General features: G+C 37.3%; 1 protein-coding gene across 11 annotated transcripts in view; it reads right to left on the bottom strand.

The window, feature by feature from the left end:
• ARFIP1 (ADP ribosylation factor interacting protein 1) overlaps positions 1 to 16871 on the bottom strand; it is a 127946-nt gene that overhangs the window by 76606 nt on the left and 34469 nt on the right. For all 11 annotated transcript variants that reach the window (XM_045880279.3, XM_045880281.3, XM_064585184.1 and 8 more), the window contains one exon: positions 10800 to 10901. In XM_045880279.3, coding sequence (XP_045736235.1) covers positions 10800 to 10892 — 93 coding nt within the window. In that variant the 5' untranslated portion in view covers positions 10893 to 10901. The remainder of the gene's footprint in view (positions 1 to 10799; positions 10902 to 16871) is intronic.

Below are 16871 nucleotides of genomic sequence, written 5' to 3'. Positions count from 1 at the left end.
ATCTGTTAAGGATTCTCCAAGTACCCTATAAATCACACGAACTCTCTTGTCCCTCAGTTCCCTTACACTATGTTCTCCCTGTTTTCCTCTTATCTTCATCTTCTAAAATGGTCTGCTGTTCTTTACTGGTTCTAGGTTCTCTACAAGAGAAAAGTCTGAAGTCTCACTTCCCCACTTCCCTTGGAAATCTGATCCATCTCCTGTGTCTCTAGTCTTGTCACCCCTGAAATTCATTCTTCAAACTGTAGGCAGAGAAAACTTTTTTATTTTAGTTTTTTTAAATTTATTTGACACACAGAGAGCGAGCACAAGCAGATGGAGCAGCAGAGGGAAAGGGAGAAGCAGATTCCCCTCTGGGCAGGGAGCCTGATGTGGGGCTCGATGTGGGGCTCAGATCCCAGGACCCTGGGAACATGGCCTGAGTTGAAGGCAGATGCTTAACCAACTGAGCCACCTAGGCGCCCCACAGAGAGAACTTTCTAAAACGTGAATCTGATTGAGACCTCCCATTTTTACATCATTTAGTCCCCTTTGCCTTTTAGGTAAAATCCCAAACTCCTCAACATGATTTTAAGGTTTTGCAGGCTCTGGTCCCTACTTAATCTCTCTAGCCTCATTTCTCACTATCTGCCCCCACATTCTCCACTCCAACAACAGAAAATTTTCAATTCTATAGTCTTATACCTTTTTCAGCTCCTTATAGTTGCCTCTGATGGGAACATCCCTCACCCTTCTTCATTTGGCCAGTTCATTCTTGAGATTCAGCTTGCTCATCAATTCCTCAGGTAATCTTTCCATACTCTTCCTACCAGTTCTCAGACCATGCTATACTTGGCCTAGCATATTACTTTTCAGATGATATTAAAATTTGTAAATTAATTAATTTTTATATTCTCTCTTCCCGCCTACTATAAAAGCTAAGCTAAGACCAGGTTGCTTATCTATCTTGTTCCCCTTTAGTTTTCATTCCTAGCATCTAGTAGATATAATACTAATACTCGATTTGCTAGCAATTTTCTCAATTTAAACATTCCTCAAAATGGATAAAACCATCCAAAATATTTACATAATTTTTAAAGAAACAAATTGAAAAGTTTCTGTTAAATGTTTTATGAACTTTGGTAATTTAAAATCCCCTTTGTTGGGGCACCGGAGTGGCTCAGTGGGTTAAGCATCCGCCTTCAGCTCAGATCATGACCCCAGGGTCTGGGATTGAACCCCACAACGGGGCTCTGCGCTCAGCAGGGAGTCTGCTCCTCCCTTCTCCCTCCTTGCTCCTTCCCCCACCATGATCTCTCTCAAATAAATGAATAAAATCTTTTTTTTTTTTAAATCCCCTTTGCTGTTTTAACAGCTGCCTAGAAGGAATATCTGCCAGAAGCAAAGCTATTATTCAAACAGATCTCCACATCCCCAATCCTACTGTAAACTATCGCAACATCCTAACCTCCTCGTAGTGGCCTCACTACCTCTCCACAATTACCTCGAGTCAAAGATGATTATTCTCCAACATTCTGCTTATCAAGGGAATAAAAGGCAGGGTCAGCATTTTCTCAGTTCTCCACTGATACTTCTAAACTACCAGTTCTCAAACTTTAGTTTGGGTAAGAACCACCTGAGAACCTACTAAAATTCAGATTCTTCTCAGCTGTCCACTGTGATCTCATTAAGTTGGAATATGAAGCCAAGGAGCCAGAATTTCAAACAAATAAGCCAGGTGATGCTGATTCAGCTAATCCTTTGTCTACATTTTAAGGAACTCTGTTGTAGAGAACTGTTTTTGCATACCTGTACATTACTGACTCCCATCCCACATTTCCTTGTGGGCCACTTTGCCTCACTGCCCTTTTCCCCACCTTAACATGGTCATCTACCTTCTTTCTAGTCCATCTCAAATATTTATTGAGGGCTTTGGCACATCCAGGTCTTCTGCTCTATCCCCAACTCTTACCGTTATTCTGGGTGTTCCCAACCTTTTGCATGCCCTTGGGCACACTTTCAGAGAATGAAATGATTCTATGTTCAGTTTGCAATTCTTTCCAAACTGATATATAAGGTCCAAGCTGAGTTTTAATAGCTCATCAAAAACATAGCCTATAATGGCATGGTATGTAGTCTGTTGCTTGCTTTTTTTTTTTTTTTTTAAAGATTTTATGTATTTATTTGACAGAGAGAGACACAGCGAGAGAGGAACACAAGCAGGGGGAGTGGGAGAGGGAGAAGCAGGCTCCCGGCTGAGCGGGGAGCCCGATGCGGGGCTCGATCCCCGGACCCTGGGATCATGACCTGAGCCGAAGGCAGACGTTTAACGACTGAGCCACCCAGGCGCCCCTGCCTTTTTTTTTTTTTTAAATACAAACTGTGAAATAAGTTACTTAAAATGAAATAAAATCTATCGCATGAGCTTGCCTACCTATGTTGATACAGAATGATGGGTGGTAGTAATAACAATCTGTTATTGTGTGTATGATTTTTTTTTTTTCTCCTTAGTATACTTGTAGGAAGCCCAGAGTTGGTAGTTTGATACAGGTTTGGTAATTTGTAGTTGGACAATGGGCCAAAAAAAGTGTGAGGGCAGATAAAAGATACACTAGACAATCCAACCTATACTTTCGTCTCAGATTTCATTAACCGCTTCATCTTTAATTCCTTTCATCTTTCATGCCCCATTCTACTTAAGCCACTGGAAATTCCCATGGCCACTCTTTGGGACCTTGTCATCACTCAGGAAGCAATACTTCTGGAATTTTAAGTCCAATAACTCACTTTTTGGTCACAACCTCCTGTATCTGTTATTCCACTTGATCAAATTAGCAAATCTCCTGACTCATCTATTTTCTCCATTTTATCAACACACACACACACACACACACACACACTCAGTTTCCTCTCTCTCTCCCTCCTCCCCTCTCATTCAGTCAACAAACATTTAACAAGAACTTACAGAATCACTATCTTTTGATAGTTTTCTGCCTACCCTCTCGGTCTCACCCCCTCCCCATGCCCTCTTAGTCTAAACTTTGAATAGTACTGAAATTTGATAAGAATGAAATCACATGCCAACCTCCATCAAGGGAATGCTGAATTCAAAGACTTATCACTGTTGGAACATTTGTATGTATCTACATTCAAAACAATTGCTACTAGATATCAAAAAACGTATTCATGATAGAGTTTGCTTATAAATAAAGGCAGAATCTACCATCTATTTTATAGGCACAATATCTTGTAATTAAGATAGATAAGGCTTCAGCCCCTCATTAAAAATTATATTTATTCACACTTTTCAATAGAAATTCCAATCCAAAGTTAATTTAAAAGATGTATATGTAGTAAACACATATATTTAAAAACATAATTTGTGGTAAGAGTACTAAGAATATAGTCTTTATTTGAAAAGCAAATATTAAAATGAATCTAGATTTGCATGGGTTAGACAGTCCTTGAAAAACATTTGCCATACCTCCAAAAGGGTCCACAATATACATGATATACAACTGGTAAAAACTGGCCTTTGGAAAAAGTCTGCATCAAATCAATGTTGCCATTGATGGAGCTACTAAACTTTCCAGATGTGAGTAATGCAGAAATGTGATATGGAATAACATCTAGTAAGGAGACAAACTGTTATCACATGATATTCAAACTCTAGGACAGGATGGCTGAAGTAGAAAACATGTTAAATTTTTTAAGTCCTTATACTGGAATTCATTCCTTTATTGAGCAACTACTATGAAATCATAACTGCACTGTGTGTACACTGTTTCTGCCCTTAAGTTGATTTCAATCTCTTGGGAAAAGCAGATAAATAAATGGGCAGTTACAACACTGAGGTGAGGGGAGGAAATATGTCCAAAACAAGTGTTCTGACCATTTCTATTCTTATGTTCCTTCGCCAATCTTCTCCAGACTGCTAGAGTTTATTATCCAGACTGATAAGTACAGGGGAATGGAGAAACTACTTAGTTCAATAAAAGCCTTAGAACAATAACAACAAAGGCCACGTATACAAAATTTCAACAACAACAACAACAACGATGATGCATGCTGGGAAATTAAAGACACAAGATGGATTTATCAAGTCTGAGAGTACAGTACATCTTCATGTTGTTCCACAGAAGTCTAGAAACGTGTTTTTAGTTCCAGCTTTAACATGTGTTTTCATTCACTCATTTATTCACCAAACATTTAATGAAAGCCTTTATTATCTCTAATGTGGCAGCACTGCAGATAAGGTAATGAATGAATGGAAACATTTTTGCCCTCACCTTACTTATAATCAAGTCACGTAAGCCTTTGGTACAGCCAGTTATAAGGGTAATTTCATCACAACCTCAAGGGTCCTTTTCTTCAACTGTAAAATAAAGTAGTGGGATTCAGGGATCTGTAAAGTACTCCTACTAAACTAAAATCCTGCGATTTAACTCAAAACTTGTAGACCAGATTTTAAGACTCAGGAAACTAAGGATCCACAGGCAGGGTGGAGGGCGTCCTAAACTCCCTAAAACTGAATGCAAAATTTGGTAGTTTTGTGTATATGTACATTTTTCCAGAGAAAAGGTCCACAGGTGGAAAAAACTAAATTATGGGTTTTAGTTTGGGGCTTACCACAGAAAAAATTTTGTTTTAACTCTATCTACTAAGATAATTTCACTAAATCTGCCAAGTATAACTTAATTAACAAGAAGTTTCAACTTCGTGGAGCTCATATTTGCTTCTTCTCTTTAATTCATGTCACAAATTGCAAATGTTAATCTAATATTTTGACCAGCACTTTAAGAGAAAAAGTAAAAATAATATACGGTTTATAAGTCAAAGAATAATTTGCATCCTTCTAAGATTAAACTTTACTGATCTTTAAAAAACAAGAATTTTTTAGAAAAAAATATTTTTTGCTGTAAAAAACTCTGATAATATTAAGACTAGTATTCTACCGTCTCTCTATATAGTTGTTGTCCCATATCTTAAAAAAAAGAATAACAAGCCTCAAAATATTAACATATGTTAAGCTGCTACCAGGGGATTTTTAGGACAAGCTCTTTCATTACAATCTCTATTAGAATGTGAATGTTGCGTTAGCATCTAACCAGGGCCTCCTGTAAGACAAGACTAAGAGGGGAAACCAAATGAAGAATGAAACATCTGCAATGAGACACAAAAACCAGGACAGAAACATTTACAATTTCACTGCCTGTGCCACAGTGACACCAACTGGCCAGTCAAGATACAACAACTTGATAAGCTACCATCCTAGTTTTATACAAGACTACATTTTTTAAAGTGCATTATGCAGTACGCTTTAAATAAAAGCCATCAAATGATTTTAAACAACAAACAGGTATAAAAGGGAGATGTATATAAGTAAAATATCTCAGAAAACTCTAGTTATGATCAAGTTTTACATGAGACATCTTTACTAGTCTATAAAATACAGTCTAATGCTAAGTAATACATTTTCACTTATTTTTCCATATGAACTTTTATCAATATTAAAATATGAACATAGAACTGAGGTTAAATGCAATTTTCCTTTTATTGCTCAGGAAAATAAAGGATGGAAAGTATGACAAAACTGAGGTAAATATGCCTACAAGATCTTGAGTATAATTTATTCAAAATGGTCGAAAGATGCTTTTGAAATATTGTTTTCACTCACAGTGAAAGGGATCACACAGCCAATTTTATTTTAATTCAAGGATATTAAATATGTAAGAGGCTCTCGTGATGAATATATTTTTAATAAGAGCAGGTACAAACAGAAACAAGTTTTATGATGTTGAATTTCTTCAGGGAGGTGAAGTGGGGTGTACTACTTGAAGTAGATTACTGCTTTTTTTTTTTTTTTTTAAGATTTTATTTATTTATTTGACAGAGAGAGACACAGCGAGAGAGGGAACACAAACAGGGGGAGTGGGAGAGGGAGAAGCAGGCTTCCCGCTGAGCAGGGAGCCTGATTCGGGGCTCGATCCCGGGACTCTGGGATCATGACCTGAGCCGAAGGCAGACGCTTAACAACTGAGCCACCAAGGCGCCCCTAGATTACTGCTTCTTAAGAAACCTTGCCCACAGGTAAAGTTCACATCCAGTAAAAGGAGACCTCCAGGGGAACATCTTTTTTCCTTCTCTTACCATCCGAAAGAAGTGAAATAGCACTGCAGGGGAATGTCCAAAAAGAGGATTTGACATTAACCAATGAGTAATTTACAAAGCAGCAAGTCAGCTGGCTTTGACCACATAAGCAAAGAGCTTATATAGATAATGTTATGGTTTAATTCACTTCACTCAAATAAGATTCGATTCTAAAGTTAAAATCTGAAAGGATAAAAACTTTTTTCAGTGCCACTCAAAGGCAAATAAAAGTTCTTATTATTTAAATCTTCTTTTTTTTTTGATTTTGAGAGAGAGGGCGCAAGAGAGAGAGCCAGTGGGGGAGAGGGAGGGAGAGGGACAAGTAGACTCCTTGCTCAGCCTAGAGCCTGAGACAGGGCTCTATCCCACAAACCTGAGATCATGACCTAAGCTGAAATAGAGAGTTGGACACTTAACCGACTGAACACTGCCCCCACCCCAGACATCCACAGCTTTTAAAAAGATTTTTATTTATTTGACAGAGAGAGCGGGGAGAGCATGTGTGCAGGCGAGTGGGAGAAGGGACAGAGGGAGAGGGAGACAGAATCTCAAGCAGACTCGCACTCAGCACAGAGCCCTATGCAAGGCTGATCTCAGGACCCTGAGATCATGACCTGAGCTGAAACCAAGAATCGGACGCTTAACTGACTGAGCCACCCAGGCGCCCCAAAGGCTTTTAAAAATAAAGGTTCTTAAGTAAAGAGTCATGAATAAGTTTAAGGCAACCCAGAAAAAGAACAGAGCTAGAGGAATTAACTACTAGGTATTAGGGTTAAACATAGTATTTGTTCCAGACTTAATTACTGTAGTAATTAAGTAATAGTGTGGTATTATTACAAGGATAATATAAGGATAAAAGACCAAGAAATAAAACAGAGTCCAGAAATAGAACAACACATATATGATTACCTGATTAACAGCAAAAGCTGCCAGTGCAGAAAGGAAAGTCTCTTCAATAAAGAGTGAATAGCAATTAGATATTTATATGAGGGAAAAAAAAAAAGAACCTTGACCCCCACATCACACAAAAACTAATTCAAGATGAATCACAGAGCTAAGTGTGAGAAGCAAAACAAAAAACGTTTAGAAGAAAACAGAATATCTTCATGATACTGGGATAGGCAAAGATGTCTCAAAAGGATCACAAAAGTCACTAAAAGGAACATTGATAAATTGGACTTCATTAAAAATTACCAACTTTTGTTCATCAAAAGATACCATTAACAGAGTGCAAAAGCAAGTTACAGACTGAAAGAAAATATCTGAAATATATATATCCAAACAAGTGACTTAGGATATATAAAGAACTCCTACAAATTATTAGAAAAAGGCATGCATCCAACAGAAAAATGGGCAAAAAACTTAAAAAAGGGCTTCACAAAAGATAATATTCAAATGGTCAATGAGAATATGAAAATATGCTCAACGTCATTAATCATTAGAGAAATGCGTAAGAAAATCACAGTGAGATCCATTATGCTTCCATCAGAGTGGCTAAAATTAAAAGGTATGAGAATATTAAGTTTTGATAAGGATGTTTAACAACTAGAACTCTCACTCATTGCTGGTAGGACTGTCAACTGGTCCAACCACTCTGGAAAATTAGTTAACAATATCTACCAAAGCCGAACATCATGTATCTGGCAATTCCGTTCTAGGGTATATACCCAATAGAAATAGGTGATCATGTACACCAAAAGACCTGTACCAGAATGGTCACAACAGCTTTATTCATAATAGCCATGGACTGGAAAAAACCTAGGTATCCATCAATTGAAGAATGGATACACAAATTGTGGTATATTAACACAATGGAAAACTACATTACAATGAAAAAGAATGAAATACTGCCATAAGCAACAGTATGAATAAATGTCACAGAAATAATGTTGAGTGAAGCCAGTCAAAAAACAGTACATACTGTATGATCCCATTTATTTGTAGTCAGGAACAGTCAAAAGCAATCTATGATATAAAGTTAGAGTAGCAGTGATTACCCTGGGAGGGAGGGAAGTATATTGCCTCTGAAGAGGGCAAGAGAGCCAGTAAAGTCCTGGAAATGTTCTACATCTTGATGTAGGTGGTGGTTCCACTTAAGCTGTACACTTAACATTTGTGCTTTTTTTTTTAATCTATGATCTGGAGGATTTTTTAAAAGAATTTATTTGAGAGAGAGAGAGAGAGAAGCGTGCATGAACACATGTGCGCAAGGGGAGGGGCAGAAGGACAGCGAGAGAAGCAGACTCCCTGCTGAGCATGGAGCCTGACAGGATGCAATCTCACAACCCTGAGATCATAACCTGAGCAGAAATCAAGAGTCAGACACTTAACGGACTGAGCTACCTATGTGCCCCATTAAAATTTCTGCTAATACTGTGTATAAGCTATAGGTCAAAACAAAACAAAATGAAAACAACAACAAGAAAAAGAACAGGCTTAAGGTGGCAGGTGAATCTCCAAAACAATTCAACATTTTGTATGTACTGCATTTTTCTTGGACAAAAGTCATTAGACTGCCTATTAGAATATCAACTCCCTGATGGCAGGTATTTTTGTCATTTTTATTCACTACTGTATCTCCAGGCATGGTACACAGCAGATATTCGATAAATCTTTGCAGAATAAGGTGCACCTGGGTAGCTCAGTCGGTTCAGTGTCTGCCTCCAGCTCAGGTCATAATCCCAGAGTCCTGGGATCGCTCCCTGCTCAGTGGGGAGCCTGCTTCTCCCTCTCCCTTTCGCCCCCACCCCCCGTTCATGCTCTCTCTCTAATAAATAAAATCTTAAAAAAATATATTTGCAGAATAAGTTTGCAAAAGGAGCTGTTAAGCAAAAGTAAAACGAAGCAATCATTAACTAAAATCTTGGTATAATGAGTTATTTGAATTAACAGAAGTTTATAAAGTAATTGCTAGAGTCTAATGATGGCAACTTGAATTAGCTTATTATGCAGGTGTGTCTTAGTACTTTCAAACACAAGAAAGACTAAACCTGAAATGAAAATTTCTTGTGTGTTCAGAATTTAAGGTCTCTTCCTTCTGTGAGTCACTCTATATTAGGCTACAGGGGCTTAGAAACCAAGTTAAAACACTTGCAACTAAAATAAACCTCAGGGGCGCCTGGGTGGCTCAGTTGGTTAAGCGACTGCCTTCGGCTCAGGTCATGATCCTGGAGTCCCTGGATCGAGTCCCCCATCGGGCTCCCTGTTCGGCAGGGAGCCTGCTTCTCCCTCTGACCCTCCCCCCTCTCATGTGCTCTCTCTCTCTCATTCTCTCTGTCTCAAATAAATAAAAAAAATCTTTAAAAAAATAAAAATAAAAAATAAAAAATAAAAAAATAAAATAAACCTCAGGTTTGAAGACACATTCATTGCTTCTAAAAAATTACTAAGGCAAAAGTAAGTGAAATTCAATGGAATTTACTAAAATCAACTAAAACAATCTATCTAAAACTTATTTCTCTTCAACCCTCGGGGTCATCTGGCATCTAGCAGAACAGGCCAGGGATGCTGCTAACCATCCTACATGCAGACATCAGCCCTCTACAACAATGAATTTATCCAGCCCAAAATGTCCATAGTGCCGAGATTAAGAAATCCTGATTTAAACATCACCTTATGTTAAAATAAAGGATTTAAAAAAATAAAGGATTTTATTAAGCATATGAACTAAAGAGTCTTATTTAAACTATGAAATAATTCAAGTTTCTTTCAACTATTACTTTTCCAAAAATACAAACACTGTATTTTTAAAGTTAAAATTGTACAGGGGCAGCACCTGGGTGGCTCAATTGGTTAAGCATCCGACTCTTTGATATCAGCTCAGGTCTTGATCTCAGGGTTGTGAGTTCAAGCCCCACGTTGATTTAAAAAAAAAAAAAAAAAAAGTAAAGTTGTACACATGTATCAAATGTCATAAAAAGGGGTATTTAATGTAAATATCTCCGAGGATAATAATCATCACTAACATTTTTGGACAATCCTAGGCATATTACTTACTTTATCTCATTTAATATCAGTATCCCCATGAAAGTAAGATTCTCATTTATAGTGATTAGAAACAAAATTTAGAAGAGATTAAATACTTGCCTAAGATTACACAGCTAGAAATGGCATAGTGGAAATTTGCACCCAGATTATCTCCAAACCCATAGTGTTTCCATTAAAATGCATTAAATTTCAATTTCAAATGAGAGTTAAATCAAAATTAAAAGCACAGCAAGTTTCATTTTCCAGAGTCAATATGCCACTTTGGAAAGTGAAGAGCAAAGTCAGGAGAAGCCTACTTAGGAATTATGTACTAAGGACACATAAAAAAGAAATCAGTGCCGATTTTTGAAAGGGTAATCTATAGTTAATATTTTTTCTTATCACAAATAAAATTAAATAGTTTTATAAAGTTATATGCCAAAGTCATCAGCTATACTCTTTTCCTGGTCATACAACAGAATTACTGATGATAACATCAAAGCTTAAATGCTTATTGGCTGGGAGCTTAATCTTGACAATTCACGAACATGACCCACCTAGTCATCCCTACATGGTAACATTAGATTCCTAACACTTCAGCCAATCTAAGAAAAATATTCCTATATTAAACTCTATTACTTTCATCTCAACATTTAAGGGCTTATCATGATTCTTTGTATTAAGAGAAAGAAAAGTATTCTTACCCTATTAAAGCCATGTTCACGAGAGTCATCAACTTCTCCATTACTAGTCACTGGAATTTCTGCTGCTGAATTTTTGGGAGATTCTTGAGCCATGCTATACTCCTAAAAATAGAAGAAAAGAAACAGTTGTAAATAACACCAAATCATAAAAGGCAAACACTCAAAAGACTATTCATGTTTATAGCACTTAAAAGCCACTATTACAGCATTTTAAAAAATAATTACAACCTACCTAACAGACAATAAACATGATACTAATCTAATAAAAAATGCATGTGGCATTTAAAACTGCAGTCAACTTAAATTTCTTGTTTAAAAAAAATGTTACTTGTAGATCCCAGCGGGCAATATCCTTGCCTCACAAATAGTGTAATGACAGACTACCAGTTACAACTGAAAAAAATATCACAGAAAGCCAAGCTTGATTATTAATTCCACTACGCAGCTCTACTTTTCCTGTTGTACATAATGGGCTTCTAGGTCAGCTTTTGTCTAAAGAGTTTCCCTGATATAACAAGAATTTTTATTTTTATTTTTTTAAGATTTATTTATTTGAGAGAGAGAGAGAACAGAGGGAGAGTGAGGGGGAGAAGCAGACTCCCCACTGAGCAAAGAGCCTGACATGGGGCTCGATCCCAGGACCTGAGCCGAAGGCAGATGCTTAACTGACTGAGCCATCCAGGCACCCCCTAACAAAAATCTTTAAATCTCTATACTAGTTTTACACTCTGGCTTTACCGTTCTAAAAATCAAATAATTTTGGGGGCACCTGGGTGGCTCAGTTGGCTAAGTGTCTGCCTTCGGACTCAGGTCATGATCTCAGGGTTCTGGGATTGAGCCCCACATTGGGCTCCCTGCTTAGCGGGGAGTCTGCTTCTCCCTCTCCCTCTGCTCATGCTCTCTCTCAAATAAATAAAATCTTAAAAAAAGAAGTCAATAATGTTTAAAAAATACATTCCTTAATTTTATAACCATATTTTCTCTATAAATTTCTTTCAGAAACTTAATATAGTTAATCAGTAATAGAAAGTCAATTTTGGTTGGTAAAAACTTTCCTTCCTCCAATCGTACGTGATTGTAAAAAGCATGTGTGGCTACGGGTTAAAACAAGATTTTATACCTGTAAAGGATCTTAAAAATTATCTATTTTTCCTAATTTTAAAAATTAAAAAACTTCAGAGTAAATAGCAACTATTCCACTTTAAAAAAAAAGATTTTATTTATTTATTTTGACAGAGAGAGAGGGACCGCGAGAGAGGGAACACAAGCAGGGGGAGTGGGAGAGGGAGAAGCAGGCTTCCCGCTGAACAGAGAGCCGATGTGGGGCTCAATCCCAGGACCCTGGGACCACAACCCGAGCCAAAGGCAGACGCCCAAAGACTGAGCCACCCAGGCACCCCTATTCCACTTTTCACAGAGAGCAAGTACCCCATCTCCATCCAACTCCCCTCCCTTTTACACCAGTAATGGCTTTAAAAGTGTTATACACACACACACACACACACACGCACACACTTTAAAAATAGTGCACACTAAAAGACTCGTTAGGAACACAATCGATATCTAACAATATGTGTTCTAATAATGTTCAATCCTGAATCCAGCTGCTACTCCTGATTCTGCATTACACAGAATTACCAAAACCAAACCAAACAACTAAAATGTGTGTGTGTGTGTGTGTGTGTGTGTGTGTCTATGTTTAATCTACAGACCTGAATCTACTACCGAGAGCATTAAGAGGTTCTTTGATTTTCTCCGGAAGAATTTTTTTTTTAAAGATTAAAATAACGGGTGCCTGGGTGGCTGAGTTGGTTAAGCGACTGCCTTCAGCTCAGGTCATGATCCTGGAGTCCCGGGGTCGAGTCCCACATCGGGCTCCCTGCTCAGCGGGGAGTCTGCTTCTCCCTCTGACCCTCCCCCTCTCACGCTCTCTCTGTGCCTCATTCTTTCTCTCTCAAATAAATAAATAAAATCTTTAAAAAAAAAAAAAAAAAGATTAAAATAACTAAGATAGTGTTGTCATGCCAAGCTCATGCATTACTCATTTTGTTTTTGAGGGGTTAAGGATGGTTTCAAGGCCAGGAACCTTTAAAAAAAATCACACTATATTTTTATAATTTAGGGAATTTTAATAGGGTAAGTCATACTACCAAAAGCAAGTATTAATGCAAATAGGTTTGTGGGCCTAGTCTCTACTTCGGTGAAACATAAAAAGGTCTTATTAATATATTGAATGATACCTAATAATATTTTTCATACACTGTGTATATCATTAAGTATGTGAGACAGAAGATACTGTCAAGTACATGGAGGTAGGACTTAATTTATTCCTAACACTACAGACCAGCAATTCTCAAACTTTTTGGCCTCACGACCTCTTTACATTCTTAAAAATCATCAAGTACCCCAAAAAGCCTTTATTTATGTGGGTTATATCTATCAGTGTTTACTATATTATAAAGTAAGTGTGTAAATTTTGAAAGTATTTATTAATCCATTTTAAAGTAATAGATGTACACCCACCATATGTTAAGGTAAAATCTTTTTATGAAAATAGTTGTATTTTAAAACAACAAAAACTTGTTGGTGACAGCAGCAGCACTGTTTCACATTTTTGCACATTTCTGCAATGTCTGCCTTTATGAGAAGACAGCTGGACTCTCTTATCTAGTCCCACACTCAATCTGTTGCAATATGTTGCTTTGTACAAGTCTATGAAGAAAACCTGGCTTATGTGGCTACTGTCTCTTCAAATAATTGTGGACATACGTTTTTGATACTATATCAAAACTTGACAAGTGGTCGTTTCTTAAAAGGTAACTAAAATGTGGAATATAAACCATAATGATAAATTTCTTTCATGATCTATCGCATTAAAATCCACCAGTCTACCCTGTACTTTGAATGCATCTTTTACATATGCATGATTTGGTAACATCATGCATTGGTCATTTAGAAAACACTGATTCGGTGACTTATACATATCATCCAAATATTGATGCAGTTCCTTAAATAATAAAAATTCTTACTTTTATATATAACTGATCTTATCAAAACAGTCTTTAAGTACTAGGAAGCCGTCAAGCTCAGCTTGGTGGGTATAAATTTTCCAAAATTCTAATTTTTGCTTGAAAACTTGAATTTGGCCACTGGCAAGAAATGATGTCAGTCATTTTACTTCAAGTAACAGGTTTTTCAAAAGTATGTCTCTCAAATACCCAAGTCTAAATATAGCCACAGTTTGCCTGCCATTTTTCCTAATAAAAAAAGTGTTATATAAAAAAAAAAGTGTTATATTAAAAAAACAAACAAAAAAACAGTTCATCTAAACTGAATCACACGTGTGCTTTTCCTCAAGACAACCACTGACCTCTGTCATGTAGCAGACTCCCCGCCGAGCAAGGAACCTGATGCGGGCTGAGATCATGACCTGGGTCGAGGGCAGACTCAACTGACTGAGCCACCCAGGTGCTCTTACTTACCTATTTTTGTGCACCACCAGGGCAAATGACACAACAATGAAAAATGCAAACAATGCAAATGTCTTACCAGTATTACTGAAAACAGTTTTGCCTTGTAGAGTCCCTGAAATATTCCTGGGGTCCTCCAAAACCTCCAAGCCACACTTTGAAAAACACTGGTATAAACAAATGGTTTTGACCAACATTTAGTGAAAGCTTGTTATGTGCAAGGCACTCTTATTAATTAGAATTTTGCCTGCAGACAACCTACCGGAGAGTCCTCCAGTAAAGTACTTCAGTAGAGGCCAGTAAGACTGGACAGAGCAGCAATGCTACTGTTACATTATAGACCTTGGCCAATCCCAGAGCGAGCACTAAAGCTGAGATGGCTCTTTAAAGTTGTCCAAATTAAGGCAAGGAGACCAGGCCTTTGTACCCCGACATCTGTACCCCTGATCATTAGATGCAGGCTATTCCCTGGATGGGGCTATAACCATGGATAAGGCAACTGTCTTTGGCAGAGGCAATTCCTGGGAAGACTCAGCTATGAGCCCTCAGGAGGCAATACTCCTGGAATGAGGGCTTTGATCCCAGAGGAAGTAAATGAGCCACTCACCACAGCATCCACTATATCCTCCTTATTACTAATGTAGTATCTTTTATTTATGTATGTATGTATTTATTTATTTACTCATTCATTCATTCATTCTCAAGAGAGCCTGCATGTGCAGTGGGGGAGGAGCAGAGGGAGAGGGACAAGCAGACTCCTGAGCCTGACATCGGGCTTGATCTCACAACCCTGAGATCATGACCTGAGCCAAAACAAAGAGTTGGATGCTCAACCGACTGAGCCACCCAGGCCCCCTAAAGTAGTATCTATTTTAAAAGAACTTGAAATGTCTTGTTTAGAGGATATCTGACTACTTTATGCACAAATTTACAGAAATTCGGTGATCTCTACTAAGAAAAACTGTCCCTTTCATAGTCCCCAATTAAGGAGTGCGCACTAACTGAACCAAAGACACCGGACTGGCTGATTCACAGTTCACAAGCTAAGAGAAGACCAGGTAAGAAAAGTATTGCCCAATAGAAGAAAGAGAAATTTTCCGAGCTAATCAGAGTCATTTTGAAGTGCAAATTAGGGATGCTGAGAGAATTAGTCAACTGGCATACTGAAAGACAAATGAGAGCAGAAGAGCAAAGAGTAGAATTAGGTCAATGACAGGTCACAGCTTAAAAATTCACAAACTCTAGTTGACAAGTGTTAATCCAACTTGTCAAAGTTTATTTACAGTGTTATCTGTGGCTGGTTCTTCCTTTCTGAATTATGACCTTATGAAAATCCTCTGTTCTTAGATTCTTTTTTAAAAATTGTGGTAAAAAACGCTTAACATAAAATTTACCATCCTAACCATTTCTAAATGTAAAGTTCAATAGTATTAAGTATATTCAAACTGTTGTATAATCAATCTCCAGAACTTACTCATCTTACAAAACTGAAACTCCATACACATTAAACAACAACTCTCCATTTTCCCCCACCCCTATGCCCTTGGCAAGCATCATCCTACTTTCTGTTTCTATGAATGTGATTATTCTGGATACCTCTTCAATGGAATTGTATAGTTTCTGACCTTGTGACTGGCTTATTTAACTTAGCATAATGTCCTCAAGATTCATCCATGTTGTAACATGTGTCAGAATTTTCCTTTTTAAGGCTAAATAACATTTCATTGTATGTATATACCACATTTTATTTATCCATTCATCCAACAATGGACATTTGGATTGCTGCTACCTATATGTGAATAATGCTTCTATAAACACAGGTATGCAGATATCTCTTCAAAGATTCTGTTTTCTTCTGGAAATATACTCAGAAGTGGGACTGATAGATCATATGGTAACTCCATTTTTAAATTTTGGAAGAAACAGCATGCTGTTTTCCATAATGGTTGCACCATTTTATATTCCTACCAACTGTGCACAAAGGTTCCAATTTCTTCATATACTCACCAACAATATTTACTGTTTTTTTGGTAATAACTATTTTAACAGGTAAGAAGTAATACCTCACTATGGTTTTGACTTACATTTCTCTGATGATTAGTGATACTGAGCACCTTTTTATATGCCTGTTGGCCATTTGTATATCACCTTTGGAGAAATGTCTATTGAAGTCCTTTGCCCATTTTCTAAATTGGGTTGTGTTTTTATTACTGAATTACAGGAGTTCTTTCTATATTCTGGATATTAACCACGTCAGAAATATAGTTTGCCAATATTTTCTCCCATTCCATAGGTTGCCTTTCTACTCTGTTGATTGTGTCCTTTGATACATGGAAGTTCTCAGTTTTGATGTAGTTCAATTTGTCTATTTTTACTTTTGTTTCCAGTGCTTCTGGCATCAGATTCAGGAATTCTTTGCCAAATCCAATGTCATGACGGTTTTCCCCTGTTTTTTCTTCTAAGAGTCTTATAGTTTTAGGTCTCATATTTAGATCTCTGATCCATTTTGAGCTGACTTTGTATATAAGGGTCCAATTTCATTCTTTTGCATGTGGATAACCCAGTTTTCCCAGCACCATCTGTTGAAGAGATTTTCCTTTTC

The sequence above is a fragment of the Mirounga angustirostris genome, unplaced genomic scaffold (assembly GCF_029215605.1).
Source record: "Mirounga angustirostris isolate CCGP_5_RB_7025 unplaced genomic scaffold, mMirAng1.0.hap1 SCAF_2, whole genome shotgun sequence".
Classification (NCBI taxonomy): domain Eukaryota; kingdom Metazoa; phylum Chordata; class Mammalia; order Carnivora; family Phocidae; genus Mirounga; species Mirounga angustirostris.
This window is presented reverse-complemented; position numbering and strand designations above follow the sequence as displayed.